This window comes from Corella eumyota, chromosome 1 (genome assembly GCF_963082875.1).
Source record: "Corella eumyota chromosome 1, kaCorEumy4.1, whole genome shotgun sequence".
Classification (NCBI taxonomy): domain Eukaryota; kingdom Metazoa; phylum Chordata; class Ascidiacea; order Phlebobranchia; family Corellidae; genus Corella; species Corella eumyota.
Window position 1 is genome coordinate 6,388,324 of NC_137490.1, and position 16,584 is coordinate 6,404,907.

General features: G+C 29.1%; 4 protein-coding genes across 6 annotated transcripts in view; 3 read left to right on the forward strand and 1 right to left on the reverse strand.

Annotated features, from left to right (window-relative positions):
* The window catches only part of LOC145750175 (uncharacterized), a 47,120-nt gene that overhangs the window by 4,742 nt on the left and 25,794 nt on the right, over positions 1 to 16,584 (reverse strand). Inside the window, exons 61-68 of the mRNA XM_082566175.1 lie at positions 2,748 to 2,984; positions 2,372 to 2,542; positions 2,001 to 2,164; positions 1,393 to 1,552; positions 946 to 1,106; positions 576 to 745; positions 242 to 464; positions 2 to 92 (exon numbers count right to left, since the gene is read on the reverse strand). Coding sequence (XP_082422301.1) covers positions 2 to 92; positions 242 to 464; positions 576 to 745; positions 946 to 1,106; positions 1,393 to 1,552; positions 2,001 to 2,164; positions 2,372 to 2,542; positions 2,748 to 2,984 — 1,377 coding nt within the window. The remainder of the gene's footprint in view (position 1; positions 93 to 241; positions 465 to 575; positions 746 to 945; positions 1,107 to 1,392; positions 1,553 to 2,000; positions 2,165 to 2,371; positions 2,543 to 2,747; positions 2,985 to 16,584) is intronic.
* Positions 3,954 to 7,170, forward strand: LOC145760070 (uncharacterized). Its single transcript, XM_082573936.1, has 4 exons — positions 3,954 to 5,189; positions 5,525 to 5,664; positions 5,916 to 6,113; positions 6,251 to 7,170. Exons 1-4 carry the CDS (start codon positions 5,077 to 5,079, stop codon positions 6,463 to 6,465), a joined length of 666 nt encoding a protein of 221 aa, XP_082430062.1. The 5' UTR covers positions 3,954 to 5,076; the 3' UTR covers positions 6,466 to 7,170.
* On the forward strand, positions 8,865 to 12,396 carry LOC145763417 (uncharacterized). Of its 3 annotated transcripts, none has more exons than XR_014288420.1 (6): positions 8,865 to 9,031; positions 9,130 to 9,269; positions 9,396 to 9,602; positions 10,814 to 10,953; positions 11,205 to 11,401; positions 11,539 to 12,396. XR_014288420.1 is itself a non-coding variant. In XM_082574861.1 (4 exons), exons 1-4 carry the CDS (start codon positions 8,892 to 8,894, stop codon positions 9,897 to 9,899), a joined length of 702 nt encoding a protein of 233 aa, XP_082430987.1. In that variant the 5' UTR covers positions 8,865 to 8,891; the 3' UTR covers positions 9,900 to 10,233. The 3 variants fall into 3 exon arrangements, 1 of the variants encoding a protein (XP_082430987.1); XR_014288421.1 differs by having other exon boundaries at positions 11,650 to 12,396; XM_082574861.1 differs by lacking the exons at positions 10,814 to 10,953; positions 11,205 to 11,401; positions 11,539 to 12,396 and adding an exon at positions 9,685 to 10,233.
* Positions 14,155 to 15,276, forward strand: LOC145763610 (uncharacterized). The gene is made up of 4 exons (XM_082575094.1): positions 14,155 to 14,322; positions 14,421 to 14,560; positions 14,687 to 14,893; positions 14,976 to 15,276. The coding sequence occupies exons 1-4, from the start codon at positions 14,183 to 14,185 to the stop codon at positions 15,188 to 15,190; spliced, it is 702 nt and encodes a 233-aa protein (XP_082431220.1). The 5' UTR covers positions 14,155 to 14,182; the 3' UTR covers positions 15,191 to 15,276.

Here is a 16,584-nt window from a genome sequence, read left to right on the forward strand (position 1 = left end):
CCTTTATTGGCTGAACAATTAGCACAGATTGCCAGAATGATAACATCATGTTGCTTAACCACCTTTCTGCCTTATCTCTGCCCCATTCAAAACTGAATAAAACAAAATTAATCAATATGAATAAAACTATAGTAAGTACATAATAAATACTAGTTAACTGTTTTTACCTAGGTGCAAACTATGAAAAAAAATAAAAATTAGATTTTTTTAAATTTTTTTTCTTTTTGATTGAATGCCGTACCTGTATAAAATAGCAAAAAATCCAGATACGAGTACAGCCAAAGTGGTAAGAGCCCAAGCCAAATAAACACACCAGTGCGGCCATTGTGCTGCTGACTGCTGGTCAGTTCGAGCAATGTTTGCTTTCGGATTGATCGTTCCATCCACATTAATAGTGTAGACAGCCTCGCATCCCATAAGCTCAGAAGGTTCAGGCAAAGACGAAGCTTTGCTGTGCATTTTCACTGCAGCCAAATAAAACACAGTTACATAAAGTTAGCTATTAACATAGACTTACAAAAATTTTTTTTTAAAATGTATATGTTAAAATATCAGCCGCAATAATATAATTTTACTCTTTCTATTAAATTTTTCCACAGCTTTTTGAATGGTTTCTTTTTCTTCTTTGTCGAATTTTTCTTGTTGTTTAGTCTTAGCTTTTTTAAAAAGAAACATTATGATTGTTGTGACCGGAACCACTAACAAAGTACTACAAAAACTTGTCCATATTTGCAATGGAGAAATTCTAGGAAATATAAAAACATAATCTCACTTAAACAAAATATAATTGTAGTCGAATTTTGAGATTTAAAATTTAATGAGAAAAATTTCATTTAATAAGAAAAAATCTTTAAAAAAAAATTTCTTTTATAAATGTTCTTTTAATAATTAAATTTGAGTTCTTTTATTGAAGTTTAGTTTGTTTAAAAAATTAAAACCCATTACGTCAAAGGGCCGACTTTCATTGTTGCTGTTCCACTTTTATCAGATTTTTTCCCAGATTCAAAAAACATGGCATTTGCAATCATGGTCATGAAGAGCAGGGCCATGCAGCAAGAAAGTCGTTGCTTTCGGGTGAAATTACTTTTTGTTGGTCGATAAAATAACTTAAAAAAATAATTAATTTGTAATTTTTATTTTTATTTGAATACGTTTATATTTTTGGAAAGTGTGTGTTATTAAAATGTGTAAATGTAATTTTTTTTGTAAATTTATTTATAAAATATAAACATACATATAAGTAAAATTTGCTATAAAATGAAAAAAAAATTACTATAAAATATTTTATAAAAAAAATTCCCGCAATACAACACATTGTAGTTTAAATTGTGTTTAAACAAACATTCAGCCTTTATTACGAACGCAATACCACTGAAGCTCACACTTGCTTACCGAAATCCAAATATGATCTTCGGTGAATTTCTGAGTAGTCGTGGACACAAAAAGTCGGTGAAAAGTCGACATATTTTCCGGAGTGGCACAAGGTAGTATTCGATCCACTTTACCGTCATCATAATCGACCGCCAACCATTGATCACAAATAAAAAAGAACCTACAAAAATATTTAAACTATTAAATTTTAAAACAAAAATATAGCTACACATTTACCTTATTTTTATATTTAATAAGTGGTAACATAACCTAAAAATTCAGATTTAGCTTTAGTATTATGTAGGATTTTTTTGTGATATAACATTTAAAAATAACTTTGAAATTTATTATCAAAAAAAAGAAAAGAAAAAAGAATGGCTATATAATCTACGTGAACGGTTCTTTATATAACTACCTTAAAACATTTTTTTATCTTCTTAAAAATTGGTCCTAAAAATTATTAAAATTTAATACAACAAAAAAAAGTAATGTTTTGTTACTATCTATTCACTATTGCACTGGACAATAAAAACACAACAAGAAAATATCCATTACCATACAATTTCCTAACAATAGCTAATTCATACAAATGTGGTTTTAACAAAATACTATTTGTTTCAGATTTTTACCGTTTCCCGGATCGAACATCTTGAACGACAATTTGATCCAAGTACCAACTTCGGTTTTCCCCTTTTCCTGTATTATCGTGCCAGACATGAACATGAGTCAAATCCCCTAAACATTTCGATTCCCGCAATATAAAATGGTTTACGCTACTTCGAGTAAATGGGTTCTAAAAAATAAACATTTAGTTTTTTTTTAAATAAACAATGTTTGCTAACGTCAGACTTAGTTTAAGCAACTTGAAAATTTTAAGACGCCGTAAATAACTTGTGCTTGATTTTCATTGTTAAATTTAACCAAATTTTTCGATTTTTGGTTAGTTCATTTGAATTATTACATACTCTTTTAGACTAAACAGATCCTAAAAACAATATACCTTTTCCTCTTTTATCGCCAGGCTTCTTACTTTTGTTTTCCCATCTTCACCAAACAAAACACACGACACATTTGATTGAGTTGCTGCGTTTCTACCATGTCCGGTAAATACAGTAACCTGATACAAATATCTGTCTTCTTTTCTGTTGTCAACAGTCGATTTAAGGCTCCACTTCAAGAAATAAGAATAAAAGAGCTTTATATTATATTTTTATAAGTACAATTTTAAAAATAAAGACTTGCACTTCAAAAAGTGTAATTGGCAATTCTAATTAAATAAATATTTAAAAAATAATAATCATTTAATCATATATAAATACACATACAAAAATGTTTTTAAACCTAAATATAGATAGACTTAAAAAATGGCGTAAAACCTTTTTAGCATCTTTTCTATCCATTCGCGAGGCCCAGATGAGCATTAAAATATACCAGATCAAACAACTGACGACAGTGGAAAACACGGCAGGGTTGTCAGATATATCGATTTTCGCCCACACGGTAGCGAAATTTATTGTGTTGGGCGGAACGAAAAACTCTGCGCTGAAAATCGAAGTCGGAGAAAGTTTCGTGCAGAAGCATTCTGTAACTTCCGGGGTGCTTCGTTCATCTACCTAAAGAAGTTAATTTGAAAAAAACAATACACATCATGCCTTTATTTAAAGTAGGTTAAATTTTTACTTTAATAAAAAAGAATAGCGCTGTCTTGTCTACATAAGATTATTGTTACGAATTTTTTCCATATCCTTTTAAGACGTACAAGTTTTTTATTATTTTTATTAGGTAAGAGTGCGATATTAGGACGTGTTAGCTATACTTAAACGACGGGCTCAAAGGCTAATAGTGTGGCATTGGGGCGACTCGAACTCAAAACCTTGCGGCTTGTAGTTTAACACCATGACCGCTTAAGCACACTACCGGTATACCACACACTATATTTTTGTTCTTAAATTTAAATAAATTACTATTTTGCTCTTAAAAAACATGGTGGCAAATATTTTGTATATCGTAATAGACTGATAATATTACAATATTATTTATAAATAAATATATATATATATATAAATATATTAGGGGCGGGCATTTATAAAATAAAATAAAACGGCGAACATTTTTGAAATCGCAAACTGTTAAAACATTGTTTTTTTTTATTATTAAACATGCTAAATGTTAAACGCGGAAATTTTTCATTTACCCGTTAAGGAAATGCTTAGCAAAACTTTATGTATTTTTATTTGGTATTACTTTTCAGAAACAACCAGCGACTTTGTTACCAAGGCAACTTTTTGTATATATAATACTGGTTTTACGAATAAATGTATTCCGAATAAAAAAATTATCAAAAATGTGAATATGTTGTCATGTAACGACTTTTTCGTGGAAGATACTTTTTTGTGTTTACGAAACTCGATCTACACATACAAATGATTCAAAACAAACTATGAAGCGAAGTTCCTTTATTTCAGTTTAGGTCATTGTATTTTAACTTTACCACGTTACAATGTTATTGATAAGTCAATGTGACTTACGTTTGTGTCGCTATACCAAACACCTTTCACATAGTTACTGGTCTTTCTTTTAAGTTAGTCACACTTAAATTTTAACGAGAGCTTAAACTTTATTTTTTTAAAAAACTTGATAGATGTAGCTTAGTAAGTGTCTGAGTATATTAGGTTGCAGAATATGTTTTGTAGCAAAAAAAAACAATTTATAGTTTTAGTATTTTTGTTATTAAAATTAATTCTCTGCCTAATAAACATATTTTAAAAATTTGACGTTTATACGGTATCGCTTTGTTTTTTTGTTTAAACCGTGTGTGCATAACAGTATTTCTTAACACGCTACAATGTTATTGATAAGTCCGTGTACTTTTAACAATAAGCTTACAGTAAACGCTTCTGTATATGTTGTTCAGTGAGATTTACTAAAGTTTTCAAATTTTTTTAATTTCTAAAATCTTGACGTATGTAGCTTTACAACTGTCTAAGTGTATTAAGCCGCGAAGCCTGCAAAAGAATACTTCCATAAAATTTTACAAACGGTTTTGAAGCTTGAACAAACGCAGTTTAAGTTAGTTAATTGAATAAAAAAAATGTTTTTTTGTCCCCATCGCAGGTTTATTGCTAAATAAAAGGAAGCAGTTCGCAGAAAAGTGAAAACCCAGACATTATTTTAAAAAGCAAAATTTTTTTATTTCTAAATTTTAGACTGTGATACAATTGTATTTTGTAGAAAAACATTTGTAAAGGTATAGTTCTAAAAAAAAAAATTTGTAAATACTTAATTGTTATTTTGTTTCGCTGCAACTTATGTATTTTAACAGTTGCAACTTTTGTATTTTAACATGTGTTTTTACAAAATTTGATTTACATCACAGAGAGGTTTTAAAAAAACAAACTTTAAGCGAAATGTAAAAGTGTTAACCTGAACTACTTTGCGCCTTTTTTTTCTAAAGCTGACCATAAAATGCTGCGTTTTATCTTTGTGGCAATAGTTTTACAAAGTTAGACTTATGATTTCCATGCAATATGTTAGGTAGGCTAGTATTTAAAAAGTTTTTGGCAAGGAAAATGTACAAGATCTAAAATACTCTTAATTTTTTGGTTTATTAAACAATTTATATTTTTACTAAATTTAAACATAATTTACGTTATGTTGTATTAGTGTGTTTAACAATTTACTAGCTTGCTCGCTACTTATTATATTATGCCTTGTTTCAATAAAAGTGGCGTCTTCTTTTTGCTTTTGTCTTCAGCTCAACTTATATTCAATGTTTACGCACTGGGATCGCCTTACTTTATAATCGGAAACTTTACAGCGTAAGTTGTGCAATACAATTAGTTGGTTTTAAAGCAAAAAAAGTAAAGTCATTACCCGCTTCAAAGCCGGTTGGAAGATGCGCTCTGTTCACTGGGGTAATTTTTTGTTAAGCGTAAAACGAACCGAATAAGGAAACAAAGCGCATCTTGCAACCAGATTCTAAGCGGTAAATGGCTTCACATCTCCTTGTCGCTTTGTAGGGACTAATCGTCCAGATTTTAGATACAACTTTTTTTGTTTATTAATAAGTTTTTATGTTACGTTTTTAGCATTTTTTATTTTAACACTAATTGGACACAATCAGCAAAATTTTACGACTTTTTAATTTATTTAGACAAAGAGTAAGCAACTTTGCAAATCCAGTCAATACCATGTTATTGAACACAACCATACAACCCCAGGATTACATAGAAGCCGGGATTGGGATATTTGTAACGGTTGTTAACGGCGATGATATAACGGATAATAGAGAAGGTAAGGTTTGAATATTTTTATATAAATATTTTATCTCACAAATTATTGATATTTAATATTTACATAATTTTATTCTATAAAATTCATTAAGGTACTATAGTAAGGCTTCAAACCAATAAATATTATTACCCCTTTACCCTCATGCAACATTGTGCTATTGACCGAAAATAAAAATTGTAAACAAAAAAACAAATTTATGTGAACCTAAATGTTTGGTTGGAATAATCTAAGTTTGGTAATTTTGTTTTCAGATCTAAAAACAGTTCTTGGTTTTCTTATTTTGTCAAGTATACATTCAATCTTAAACATACTGTATAGTTTGAACATTACTTTTCCAAAGTTATTTACAAGTTGTAGTTGTTGTTGCGAAGATTCTGATAAATGTTCTGAATGTTTAAAAGAAATGGCTGGTTCATTAAAAGATCTAGCTAAACAGAGTTTTTCTACAGGTAATTTAAAATTTTACAATTATATTGAATTGTCTACTGTGTTATAATTTACTATTAAAATAACTTTTGTGGGTAGTTTTATTGTACGTTGCTTTCTGGAAAATTCACTAATCAAAATTAGAATCGTTTTTTTTAAGGTGTTAATTCCACTGTTGTCACTGCTCTATTTGGTTTCACGGCCGCTAATGAATTCCAGTTGTCTAATTACGGGCCAAATTTTTGGGTCCAATTCGTGTGTTTATTTACAGGTTTTGCTCAAGCTGGAGTGTCGATATGGTTAGTCGGCCGCAATGGTGAAAACAGATCGCAGGAAAGCCAAAACTCAGATATGAATTTAGAAAACCGTCGCTAATAAAATTATTATTCCATATAACATTTGAGTAATATATACATATTATAGTTTGCATATGTAAATAAAAGTAGTGTAAAATTTTCGCTTTAAATATAAACTTTAAACAAAATACAACAACAACTTTATTGTAATTTAATTTTATTATTTGTAAACCTTATATTCACAGATAAACGGATACACTTATGTAGAATTTAATTGTTGTGTATAACTTTGTAGAACTTGTTTGTAAAATTAAAAAAATAGTGAAAAAGTTGTAAATTTGTCAATTTAATAAAGGCTTTAAATTAACGACTTGAAATAGTGAAATTAAGTTACCGCAGCATTCAGAATAATTACACTAAAGAAATCTATTTTTATGTCCATTATCGATTTTATCAAATTTTTGAAATGATTTATTAGCGGGAGGTCAATTTTAGTGAGCTTCGGCGTTCATGCTAAATCATTTGGCTTGATCCCGGCTACATTTATGACGCATTTGTTGCTCTGTTTTTTATTTTGCTTTAAATAACTGGCAATATAGCTTTTTGGTCCGTTCGCTGGACGTAAAAACTCATAAATTAGTAAGGCCGAAGTAAGGCTTAACACACAATTAGACTTTCGCTTTTATACTTAATTTGTTGATTATATACTTTGTAGTTTGTGTTTCATGTCATATTTTTGTGTCGCATTTATTTCGCATTTCCTGTAGTTTCAATTCTAATTAAAAGCCTCTTGTACAGATTACATTTGGTAGATTGAATCCTTGGGCAGGTTTTGGTAATAAGTTAGCGAGTTTGATTTAACACGACTATTTTGTGTATTTTAATTAAGTGTGGCCTTCTTATCGATGCTCTTCTTTACAGCGTCATCTATTGGGGTTTAATAATTGTATAAGCTATAGTAGAAGTTTATTAGATCCTACATCTTTACTAGTGCAAAGTTTAAAATATAGGTTTAAAGATAATGCGATGTATCGACCTTATATTAAACATAATATTATAGTGCTTCTGAAAAACACTTAATTTACGGAATTAAGCTAACTTTTTTTTCCATATAACCACCTAAAATCTTATTGGACAATGCAGATGAAAAAAAAATCATGTGTTTTTAAAAAAATGTTAAATTGTATTTGTACGTTTTAATTGACTATTTTTTAAAAATTATTTTAAAATAACAATATTTTGTTTCCCTAATAATCGTAACCACAAAACTTAACAAGCATAATTTTATGATAAACCCAAATATGTTGACACCATTTCCATTGTAATAAGTTAACTCAGACTTAAGGCGCAAATACTTTTTTGTGTAAAAACTTTTTTGGGATACGCTTTTCATTAAAAAAAATTATTATGTAAAAAAGCTAGAAGACTTTTAATTATTTTAGGTGTACTTTACGGGGGCGCAGAATCTATTGGAAAAAATACGAAAACTTTTTCAATAAAACATAAACTAGTGGATGGGTTTGAATAAAACGAAAACAAACAAAACAAAACATTTTCAACGGCATATTACTTTATTGCCTTTCAAATTTACTAATTACCCATTTTTCTATCTAAACATCAAGAAAAATTTTTTTTTTATATCGCTATAGACTAATAATATTATATTAAAAAGACAACTGTTAAACATTTTTTTATATCATTTAAACATGCTTGGTGTCAAAAGCACAAATTTTCTCATACTCGTTAATAAGATGCTAGTAAAACTATTCGTATTTTTATAGCAATGTTTAGTATTACATTTAAAAAACAACCTGCGACTTTGTTACAAACGCAGCTTTACATAAATGCTGGTTTTGCTGTAGGTTTTAGTTGTTTAAAAAATGTATTTTGAATAAAAAAATTATCAAAAATGTGAATATGTTGTCATGTAACGACTTTTTCGTGGAAGATACTTTTTTGTGTTTACGAAACTCGATCTACACATACAAATGATTCAAAACAAACTATGAAGCGAAGTTCCTTTATTTCAGTTTAGGTCATTGTATTTTAACTTTACCACGTTACAATGTTATTGATAAGTCAATGTGACTTACGTTTGTGTCGCTATACCAAACACCTTTCACATAGTTACTGGTCTTTCTTTTAAGTTAGTTACACTTAAATTTTAACGAGAGCTCAAACTTTATTTTTTTTTTTAACTTGATAGATGTAGCTTAGTAAGTGTCTGAGTGTATTAAGTTGCAGAATATATGTTTTGTAGCAATTTATAGTTTTACCATTTTTGTTATTAAAATTAATTCTCTGCCTAATAAACATATTTTAAAAAATTTGACGTTCATATGGTATACGCTTTGTTTTTTATTTAAACTCTTTGTGCCTTACAGTATTTGTTTACACAAGACTGACTCAAGATGTTAAATTGAATACAAATAAAAAATATTTTTTAACAAACCTATTGTGTATTTTACAGTTAATTATATATACCAGCTTGATAAATAACATAAGATGTCGTGTTTGTCACGTTTTTGTACTAAAGAAAGATTTAACCCATGTGGTTGCATATTTTTGTTTCTTTCTTCAGCTCAACTTGCATTCAATGTGTTTGCTATGGTATCGCCTTACTTTATAGTGGGAGATTTTACAGCGTAAGTTGTGTATACATTATTCGGATCACGTGTACTCGTTTAAAATTTATATTTTCACCCCCAACCAGTAAAACTTGACAGCTTTTTTATTGCCTTAGTCAAAGAGTGAATGATTTTGCAAACCGAGTTGAAACTATGGAGTTAAACAATACCGTACAACTAGACGACTACATAAATGCTGGAATTGGGATTTTCGAAACTGCTGTCAACGGAGCTGACATATCCGATAATAGAGAAGGTTAGACGTTTTAATAAATGAGTTATTTATTATTTTCGTATAAAAATATCAAGTTTACAAAAAAAAAATTTATATTCACGCTGAAATAGGTTTTAAATAATCTAATTTTGGGCATTTTGTTTTCAGGTCTAAAGGTAGTTCTTGGTTTTTTAATCTTTTCCACCGCCCATTCATTCCTAAACGTAGTGTCAAGTACAAACCTTGCTTTTCCTAAGTTATTATCATGTTGTTCTTGCGAAAACACATGTAAAAAATGCAAAAACGTGTGTAAAAAGTGTATACAAAAAGCAGCCTCGAAGCTAAGAAAATTAGCTAAGCAGAGTTTTACAACAGGTAATTTGGTTAAATTTTGTATTTTAATTTAAGCTGTGTGTTTTTAACATTTACTATTCAAATTTAAACTTTTTTTAATTAGGTGTTGATTCTATTATCGTAACTGCTCTTTTCGATTTTACGACCGAAGATAAATTCGAGTTGTCTAACTTTGGAGCGAGTTTTTTTGTCTCTATCGCAGGTTTATTTCTAAGTTTTATTCAAGCTGGTATTTCGTTACTGTTGGCCAACCGTTACAGAGAAAGCAGTTCGCAGGCAACACGAAACCGAGATAGCAATTTAACAAGTGTTTCTTAATTGAGAAAATTCTTAATACTCAAATTTAAAATGTGATCCATATTAAACATTTTTTTTGTATTTTGTAGAAAAACATTTGTAATGGTATAATTCTAAAAAAAATTGTAAATACTTACGTTATTAAAATGGGTTATTTTTTAGTTTTTCGTGTTTATCAAATTACTTGTCACCAATGGCTTTGGTAAAACATTTGGCGAAACGCAAGATGTTGTTGCGGGTATTTTATAAATAGATAAAATATTTAAACCATAAGAGCTTGCTTTTATAGAACGGTTAGTTTCACTGCAACTTTGTATTTTAACATTTTTTTAAAAAACAACGACGAAGGCTAAAGTCGTGATAGCAAAAAACATTTTCATAAAAGGTACTTAATGTGTGTTTACGAAAATTTGATCCGCATCACAGAAAAGTTTTAAAAACAAACTTTTAAGCGAAGTTGCCCTAAAAACAAAAAACAAACTTTTAAGCGAAGTTGCCCCTCGAGATTCAATGGATGCGGCGTCTTCTTTTTGCTCTTGTCTTCAGCTCAATTTGCATTCAATGTTTACGCACTGCGATCGCCTTACTTTATAATCGGAAACTTCACAGCGTAAGTTATGAACCACGATCAGTACACCATTGTTGGTTTTAAAGAAAAAAAAATAATGTCATTACCTGCTTCAAAACCGGTTGAAAGATGCCTTCTGTTCATTGGGGTAACTTTTTATTAACGCGTAAAACGAACCGAAATAGAAGACAAAGCGCGCATCTTGCAATCAGATTCACATCTCCTTTTTGCTTTGTAGGGACTAATCGGCCTAATTTTGGACACAACTTTTTTTTTGATTATCAATAAGTTTTTATGTTACGTTTTCAGCATTTTTTTATTTTAACACTAACTGGACACAATCAGCAAAACTTTTTAATTTATTTAGACAAAGAGTAAGCAACTTTGCAAATCCAGTCAATACCATGTTATTGAACACAACCATACAACCCCAGGATTACATAGAAGCCGGGATTGGGATATTTGTAACGGTTGTTAACGGAGATGATATAACGGATAATAGAGAAGGTAAGGTTTGAATATTTTTATATAAATATTTTATCTCACAAATTATTGATATTTAATACATTTATAATTTTATTCTATAAAATTCATTAAGGTACTATAGTAAGGCTTCAAACCAATAAATATTATTACCCCTTTACCCTCATGCAACATTGTGCTATTGACCGAAAATAAAAATTGTAAACAAAAAATCAAATTTATGTGAATCTAAATGTTTGGTTGGAATAATCTAAGTTTGGTAATTTTGTTTTCAGATCTAAAAACAGTTCTTGGTTTTCTTATTTTGTCAAGTATACATTCAGTCTTAAACATACTGTATAGTTTGAACATTACTTTTCCAAGTTATTTACAAGTTGTAGTTGTTGTTGCGAAGATTCTGATAAATGTTCTGAATGTTTAAAAGAAATGGCTGGTTCATTAAAAGATCTAGCTAAACAGAGTTTTTCTACAGGTAATTTAAAATTTTACAATTATATTGAATTGTCTACTGTGTTATAATTTACTATTAAAGTAACTTTTGTGGGTAGTTTTATTGTACGTTGCTTTCTGGAAAATTCACTAATCAAAATTAGAATCGTTTTTTTTAAGGTGTTAATTCCACTGTTGTCACTGCTCTATTTGGTTTCACGGCCGCTGATAAATTCCAGTTGTCTAATTACGAGCCAAATTTTTGGGTCCAATTCGTGTGTTTATTTACAGGTTTTGCTCAAGCTGGAGTGTCGATATGGTTAGTCGGCCGCAATGGTGAAAACAGATCGCAGGAAAGCCAAAACTCAGATATAAATTTAGAAAACCGTCGCCAATAAAATTATTATTCCATATAACATTTGAGTAATATATACATATTATAGTTTGCATATGTAAATAAAAGTAGTGTAAAATTTTTGCTTTAAATATAAACTTTAAACAAAATACAACAACAACTTTATTGTAATTTAATTTTATTATTTGTAAACCTTATATTCACAGATAAACGGATACACTTATGTAGAATTTAATTGTTGTGTATAACTTTGTAGAACTTGTTTGTAAAATTAAAAAAATAGTGAAAAAGTTGTAAATTTGTCAATTTAATAAAGGCTTTAAATTAACGACTTGAAATAGTGAAATTAAGTTACCGCAGCATTCAGAATAATTACACTAAAGAAATCTATTTTTATGTCCATTATCGATTTTATCAAATTTTTGAAATGATTTATTAGCGGGAGGTCAATTTTAGTGAGCTTCGGCGTTCATGCTAAATCATTTGGCTTGATCCCGGCTACATTTATGACGCATTTGTTGCTCTGTTTTTTATTTTGCTTTAAATAACTGGCAATATAGCTTTTTGGTCCGTTCGCTGGACGTAAAAACTCATAAATTAGTAAGGCCGAAGTAAGGCTTAACACACAATTAGACTTTCGCTTTTATACTTTAATTGTTAGTTATGTACTTTGTAGTTTGTGTTTCATGTCATATTTTTGTGTCGCATTTATTTCGCATTTCCTGTAGTTTCAATTCTAATTAAAAGCCTCTTGTACAGATTACATTTGGTAGATTGAATCCTTGGGCAGGTTTTGGTAATAAGTTAGCGAGTTTGATTTAACACGACTATTTTGTGTATTTTAATTAAGTGTGGCCATCTTATCGATGCTCTTCTTTACAGCGTCATCTATTGGGGTTTAATAATTGTATAAGCTATAGTAGAAGTTTATTAGATCCTACATCTTTACTAGTGCAAAGTTTAAAATATAGGTTTAAAGATAATGCGATGTATCGACCTTATATTAAACATAATATTATAGTGCTTCTGAAAAACACTTAATTTACGGAATTAAGCTAACTTTTTTTTCCATATAACCACCTAAAATCTTATTGGACAATGCAGATGAAAAAAAAAATCATGTGTTTTTTAAAAAAATGTTAAATTGTATTTGTACGTTTTAATTGACTATTTTTTAAAAATTATTTTAAAATAACAATATTTCGTTTCCCTAATAATCGTAACCACAAAACTTAACAAGCATAATTTTATGATAAACCCAAATATGTTGACACCATATCCATTGTAATAAGTTAACTCAGACTTAAGGCGCAAATACTTTTTTGTGTAAAAATTTTTGTGGGATATGCTTTTCATTAAAAAAAATTATTATGTAAAAAAGCTAGAAGACTTTTAATTATTTTAGGTCTACTTTACGGGGGCGCAGAATCTATTGGAAAAAATACGAAAACTTTTTCAATAAAACATAAACTAGTGGATGGGTTTGAATAAAACGAAAACAAACAAAACAAAACATTTTCAACGGCATATTACTATATTGCCTTTCAAATTTACTAATTACCCATTTTTCTATCTAAACATCAAGAAAAAATTTTTTTTTATATCGCTATAGACTAATAATATTATATTAAAAAGACAACTGTTAAACATTTTTTTATATCATTTAAACATGCTTGGTGTCAAAAGCACAAATTTTCTCATACTCGTTAATAAGATGCTAGTAAAACTATTCGTATTTTTATAGCAATGTTTAGTATTACATTTAAAAAACAACCTGCGACTTTGTTACAAACGCAGCTTTACATAAATGCTGGTTTTGCTGTAGGTTTTAGTTGTTTAAAAAATGTATTTTGAATAAAAAAATTATCAAAAATGTGAATATGTTGTCATGTAACGACTTTTTCGTGGAAGATACTTTTTTGTGTTTACGAAACTCGATCTACACATACAAATGATTCAAAACAAACTATGAAGCGAAGTTCCTTTATTTCTGTTTAGGTCATTGTATTTTAACTTTACCACGTTACAATGTTATTGATAAGTCAATGTGACTTACGTTTGTGTCGCTATACCAAACACCTTTCACATAGTTACTGGTCTTTCTTTTAAGTTAGTTACACTTAAATTTTAACGAGAGCTCAAACTTTATTTTTTTTTTTAAACTTGATAGATGTAGCTTAGTAAGTGTCTGAGTGTATTAAGTTGCAGAATATATGTTTTGTAGCAATTTATAGTTTTACCATTTTTGTTATTAAAATTAATTCTCTGCCTAATAAACATATTTTAAAAAATTTGACGTTCATATGGTATACGCTTTGTTTTTTATTTAAACTCTTTGTGCCTAACAGTATTTGTTTACACAAGACTAACTGAAGATGTTAAATTGAATACAAATAAAAAATATTTTTTAACAAACCTATTGTGTATTTTACAGTTAATTATATATACCAGCTTGATAAATAACATAAGATGTCGTGTTTGTCACGGTTTTGTACTAAAGAAAGATTTAACCCATGTGGTTGCATATTCTTGTTTCTTTCTTCAGCTCAACTTGCATTCAATGTGTTTGCTATGGTATCGCCTTACTTTATAGTGGGAAATTTTACAGCGTAAGTTGTGCATACATTATTCGGATCACGTGTACTCGTTTAAAATTTATATTTTCACCCCCAACCAGTAAAACTTGATAGCTTTTTTATTGCCTTAGTCAAAGAGTGAATGATTTTGCAAACCGAGTTGAAACTATGGAGTTAAACAATACCGTACAACTAGACGACTACATAAATGCTGGAATTGGGATTTTCGAAACTGTTGTCAACGGAGCTGACATATCCGATAATAGAGAAGGTTAGACGTTTTAATAAATGAGTTATTTATTATTTTTGTATAAAAATATCAAGTTTACAAAAAAAAAATTTATATTCACGCTGAAATAGGTTTTAAATAATCTAATTTTGGGCATTTTGTTTTCAGGTCTAAAGGTAGTTCTTGGTTTTTTAATCTTATCCACCGCCCATTCATTCCTAAACGTAGTGTTAAGTACAAACCTTGCTTTTCCTAAGTTATTCTCATGTTGTTCTTGCGAAAACACATGTAAAAAATGCAAAAACGTGTGTAAAAAGTGTATACAAAAAGCATCCTCGAAGCTAAGAAAATTAGCTAAGCAGAGTTTTACAACAGGTAATTTGGTTAAATTTTGTATTTTAATTTAAGCTGTGTGTTTTTAACATTTACTATTCAAATTTAAACTTTTTTTAATTAGGTGTTGATTCTATTATCGTAACTGCTCTTTTCGATTTTACGGCCGAAGATAAATTCGAGTTGTCTAACTTTGGAGCGAGTTTTTTTGTCTCTATCGCAGGTTTATTTCTAAGTTTTATTCAAGCTGGTATTTCGTTACTGTTGGCCAACCGTTACAGAGAAAGCAGTTCGCAGGCAACACGAAACCGAGATAGCAATTTAACAAGTGTTTCTTAATTGAGAAAATTCTTAATACTCAAATTTAAAATGTGATCGATATTAAACATTTTTTTTGTATTTTGTAGAAAAACATTTGTAATGGTATAACTCTAAAAAAAATTGTAAATACTTACGTTATTAAAATGGGTTATTTTTTAGTTTTTCGTGTTTATCAAATTACTTGTCACCAATGGCTTTGGTAAAACATTTGGCGAAACGCGAGATGTTGTTGCGGGTATTTTATAAATAGATAAAATATTTAAACCATAAGAGCTTGCTTTTATAGAACGGTAAGTTTCACTGCAACTTTGTATTTTAACATTTTTTTAAAAACAACGACGAAGGCTAAAGTCGTGATAGCAAAAAACATTTTCATAAAAGGTACTTAATGTGTGTTTACAAAAATTTGATCCGCGTCACAGAAAAGTTTTAAAAACAAACTTTTAAGCGAAGTTGCCCTAATTCAATTTAATTTTTTTATATCTACCAGATCAGATTAAATGAGTGTGCCTTCTGGTTAGACATATTTTTTTAACCTAAAAATTATTGATTTCATTTATAAATAGGCAGCAAAGAAAAGTAAGACTATTTAATAATTTTCTAAAATTTAAGTTTGATTATTTATTGTATGGCAGTTTTAAATATCAACAAAACAAAAATATTGAGTTACAATATAAATGTATACAAAGTCCCTAACTATCTCATACTGAAAAACTAAAAACAAGTGTGGAACGTAAATAACTATTCACAGCTCCAATTGGAGCGTAAAGAAGTGTGTACCTGAACTACTTTTTGTCCATTTATGTGAAATCAAATCAACTTCGCACGCAAATTCTAAAGCTGACTATATAATGCTGCGTTTTATTTTTGTCGCAATAGTTTAGTAAAGTCAGAATTGTGATTTTAATGCAATAGGTTCGGTAGAAGACTATTCAAAAATTGTTGCCTTGATGTATATACTGTGCTGAAAGTTTAATAATAAAAAGTTTGTGCTTGACCTAAAATAGTGTTGGCAAGGACAATGTAGTTGATTTAATGAATTTTAAATGCCCTAAATTCACTGTTTTATTAATCAAAATTGAAATTTTTACCAAATTTATACATGATTTACGTAATGTTTTGTTAGTGTATTTAACAGTTTACTAGCTTGCTTGTTATTCAATATAATATGTCGAGATTCGACGGATGCGGCGTCTTCTTTTTGCTCTTGCCTTCAGCTCAATTTGCATTCAATGTTTACGCACTGAGATCGCCTTACTTTATAATCGGAAACTTTACAGCGTAAGTTATGAACCAGGATCGGTACACCATTGTTGGTTTTAAAGAATGAATAGCGAGATTAAGTTAACGCAGCATTCAAAATAATTACTCTAAAGAAATCTATACTAGTGTGAAGTTTAAGATATAGGTTT

Coding starts and splice junctions, on each gene's coding strand:
- LOC145763610 (XM_082575094.1), top strand. CDS start 14,183: ATGTCGTGTTTGTCACGGTTTTGTACTAAAGAAAGATTTAACCCATGT. Junction 14,323..14,420: donor ATAGTGGGAAATTTTACAGC/GTAAGTTGTGCA, acceptor TTATTGCCTTAG/TCAAAGAGTGAATGATTTTG. Junction 14,561..14,686: donor CATATCCGATAATAGAGAAG/GTTAGACGTTTT, acceptor TTTTGTTTTCAG/GTCTAAAGGTAGTTCTTGGT.
- LOC145760070 (XM_082573936.1), top strand. CDS start 5,077: ATGCCTTGTTTCAATAAAAGTGGCGTCTTCTTTTTGCTTTTGTCTTCA. Junction 5,190..5,524: donor ATAATCGGAAACTTTACAGC/GTAAGTTGTGCA, acceptor TAATTTATTTAG/ACAAAGAGTAAGCAACTTTG. Junction 6,114..6,250: donor TAAACAGAGTTTTTCTACAG/GTAATTTAAAAT, acceptor GTTTTTTTTAAG/GTGTTAATTCCACTGTTGTC.
- LOC145763417 (XM_082574861.1), top strand. CDS start 8,892: ATGTCGTGTTTGTCACGTTTTTGTACTAAAGAAAGATTTAACCCATGT. Junction 9,270..9,395: donor CATATCCGATAATAGAGAAG/GTTAGACGTTTT, acceptor TTTTGTTTTCAG/GTCTAAAGGTAGTTCTTGGT. Junction 9,603..9,684: donor TAAGCAGAGTTTTACAACAG/GTAATTTGGTTA, acceptor TTTTTTAATTAG/GTGTTGATTCTATTATCGTA.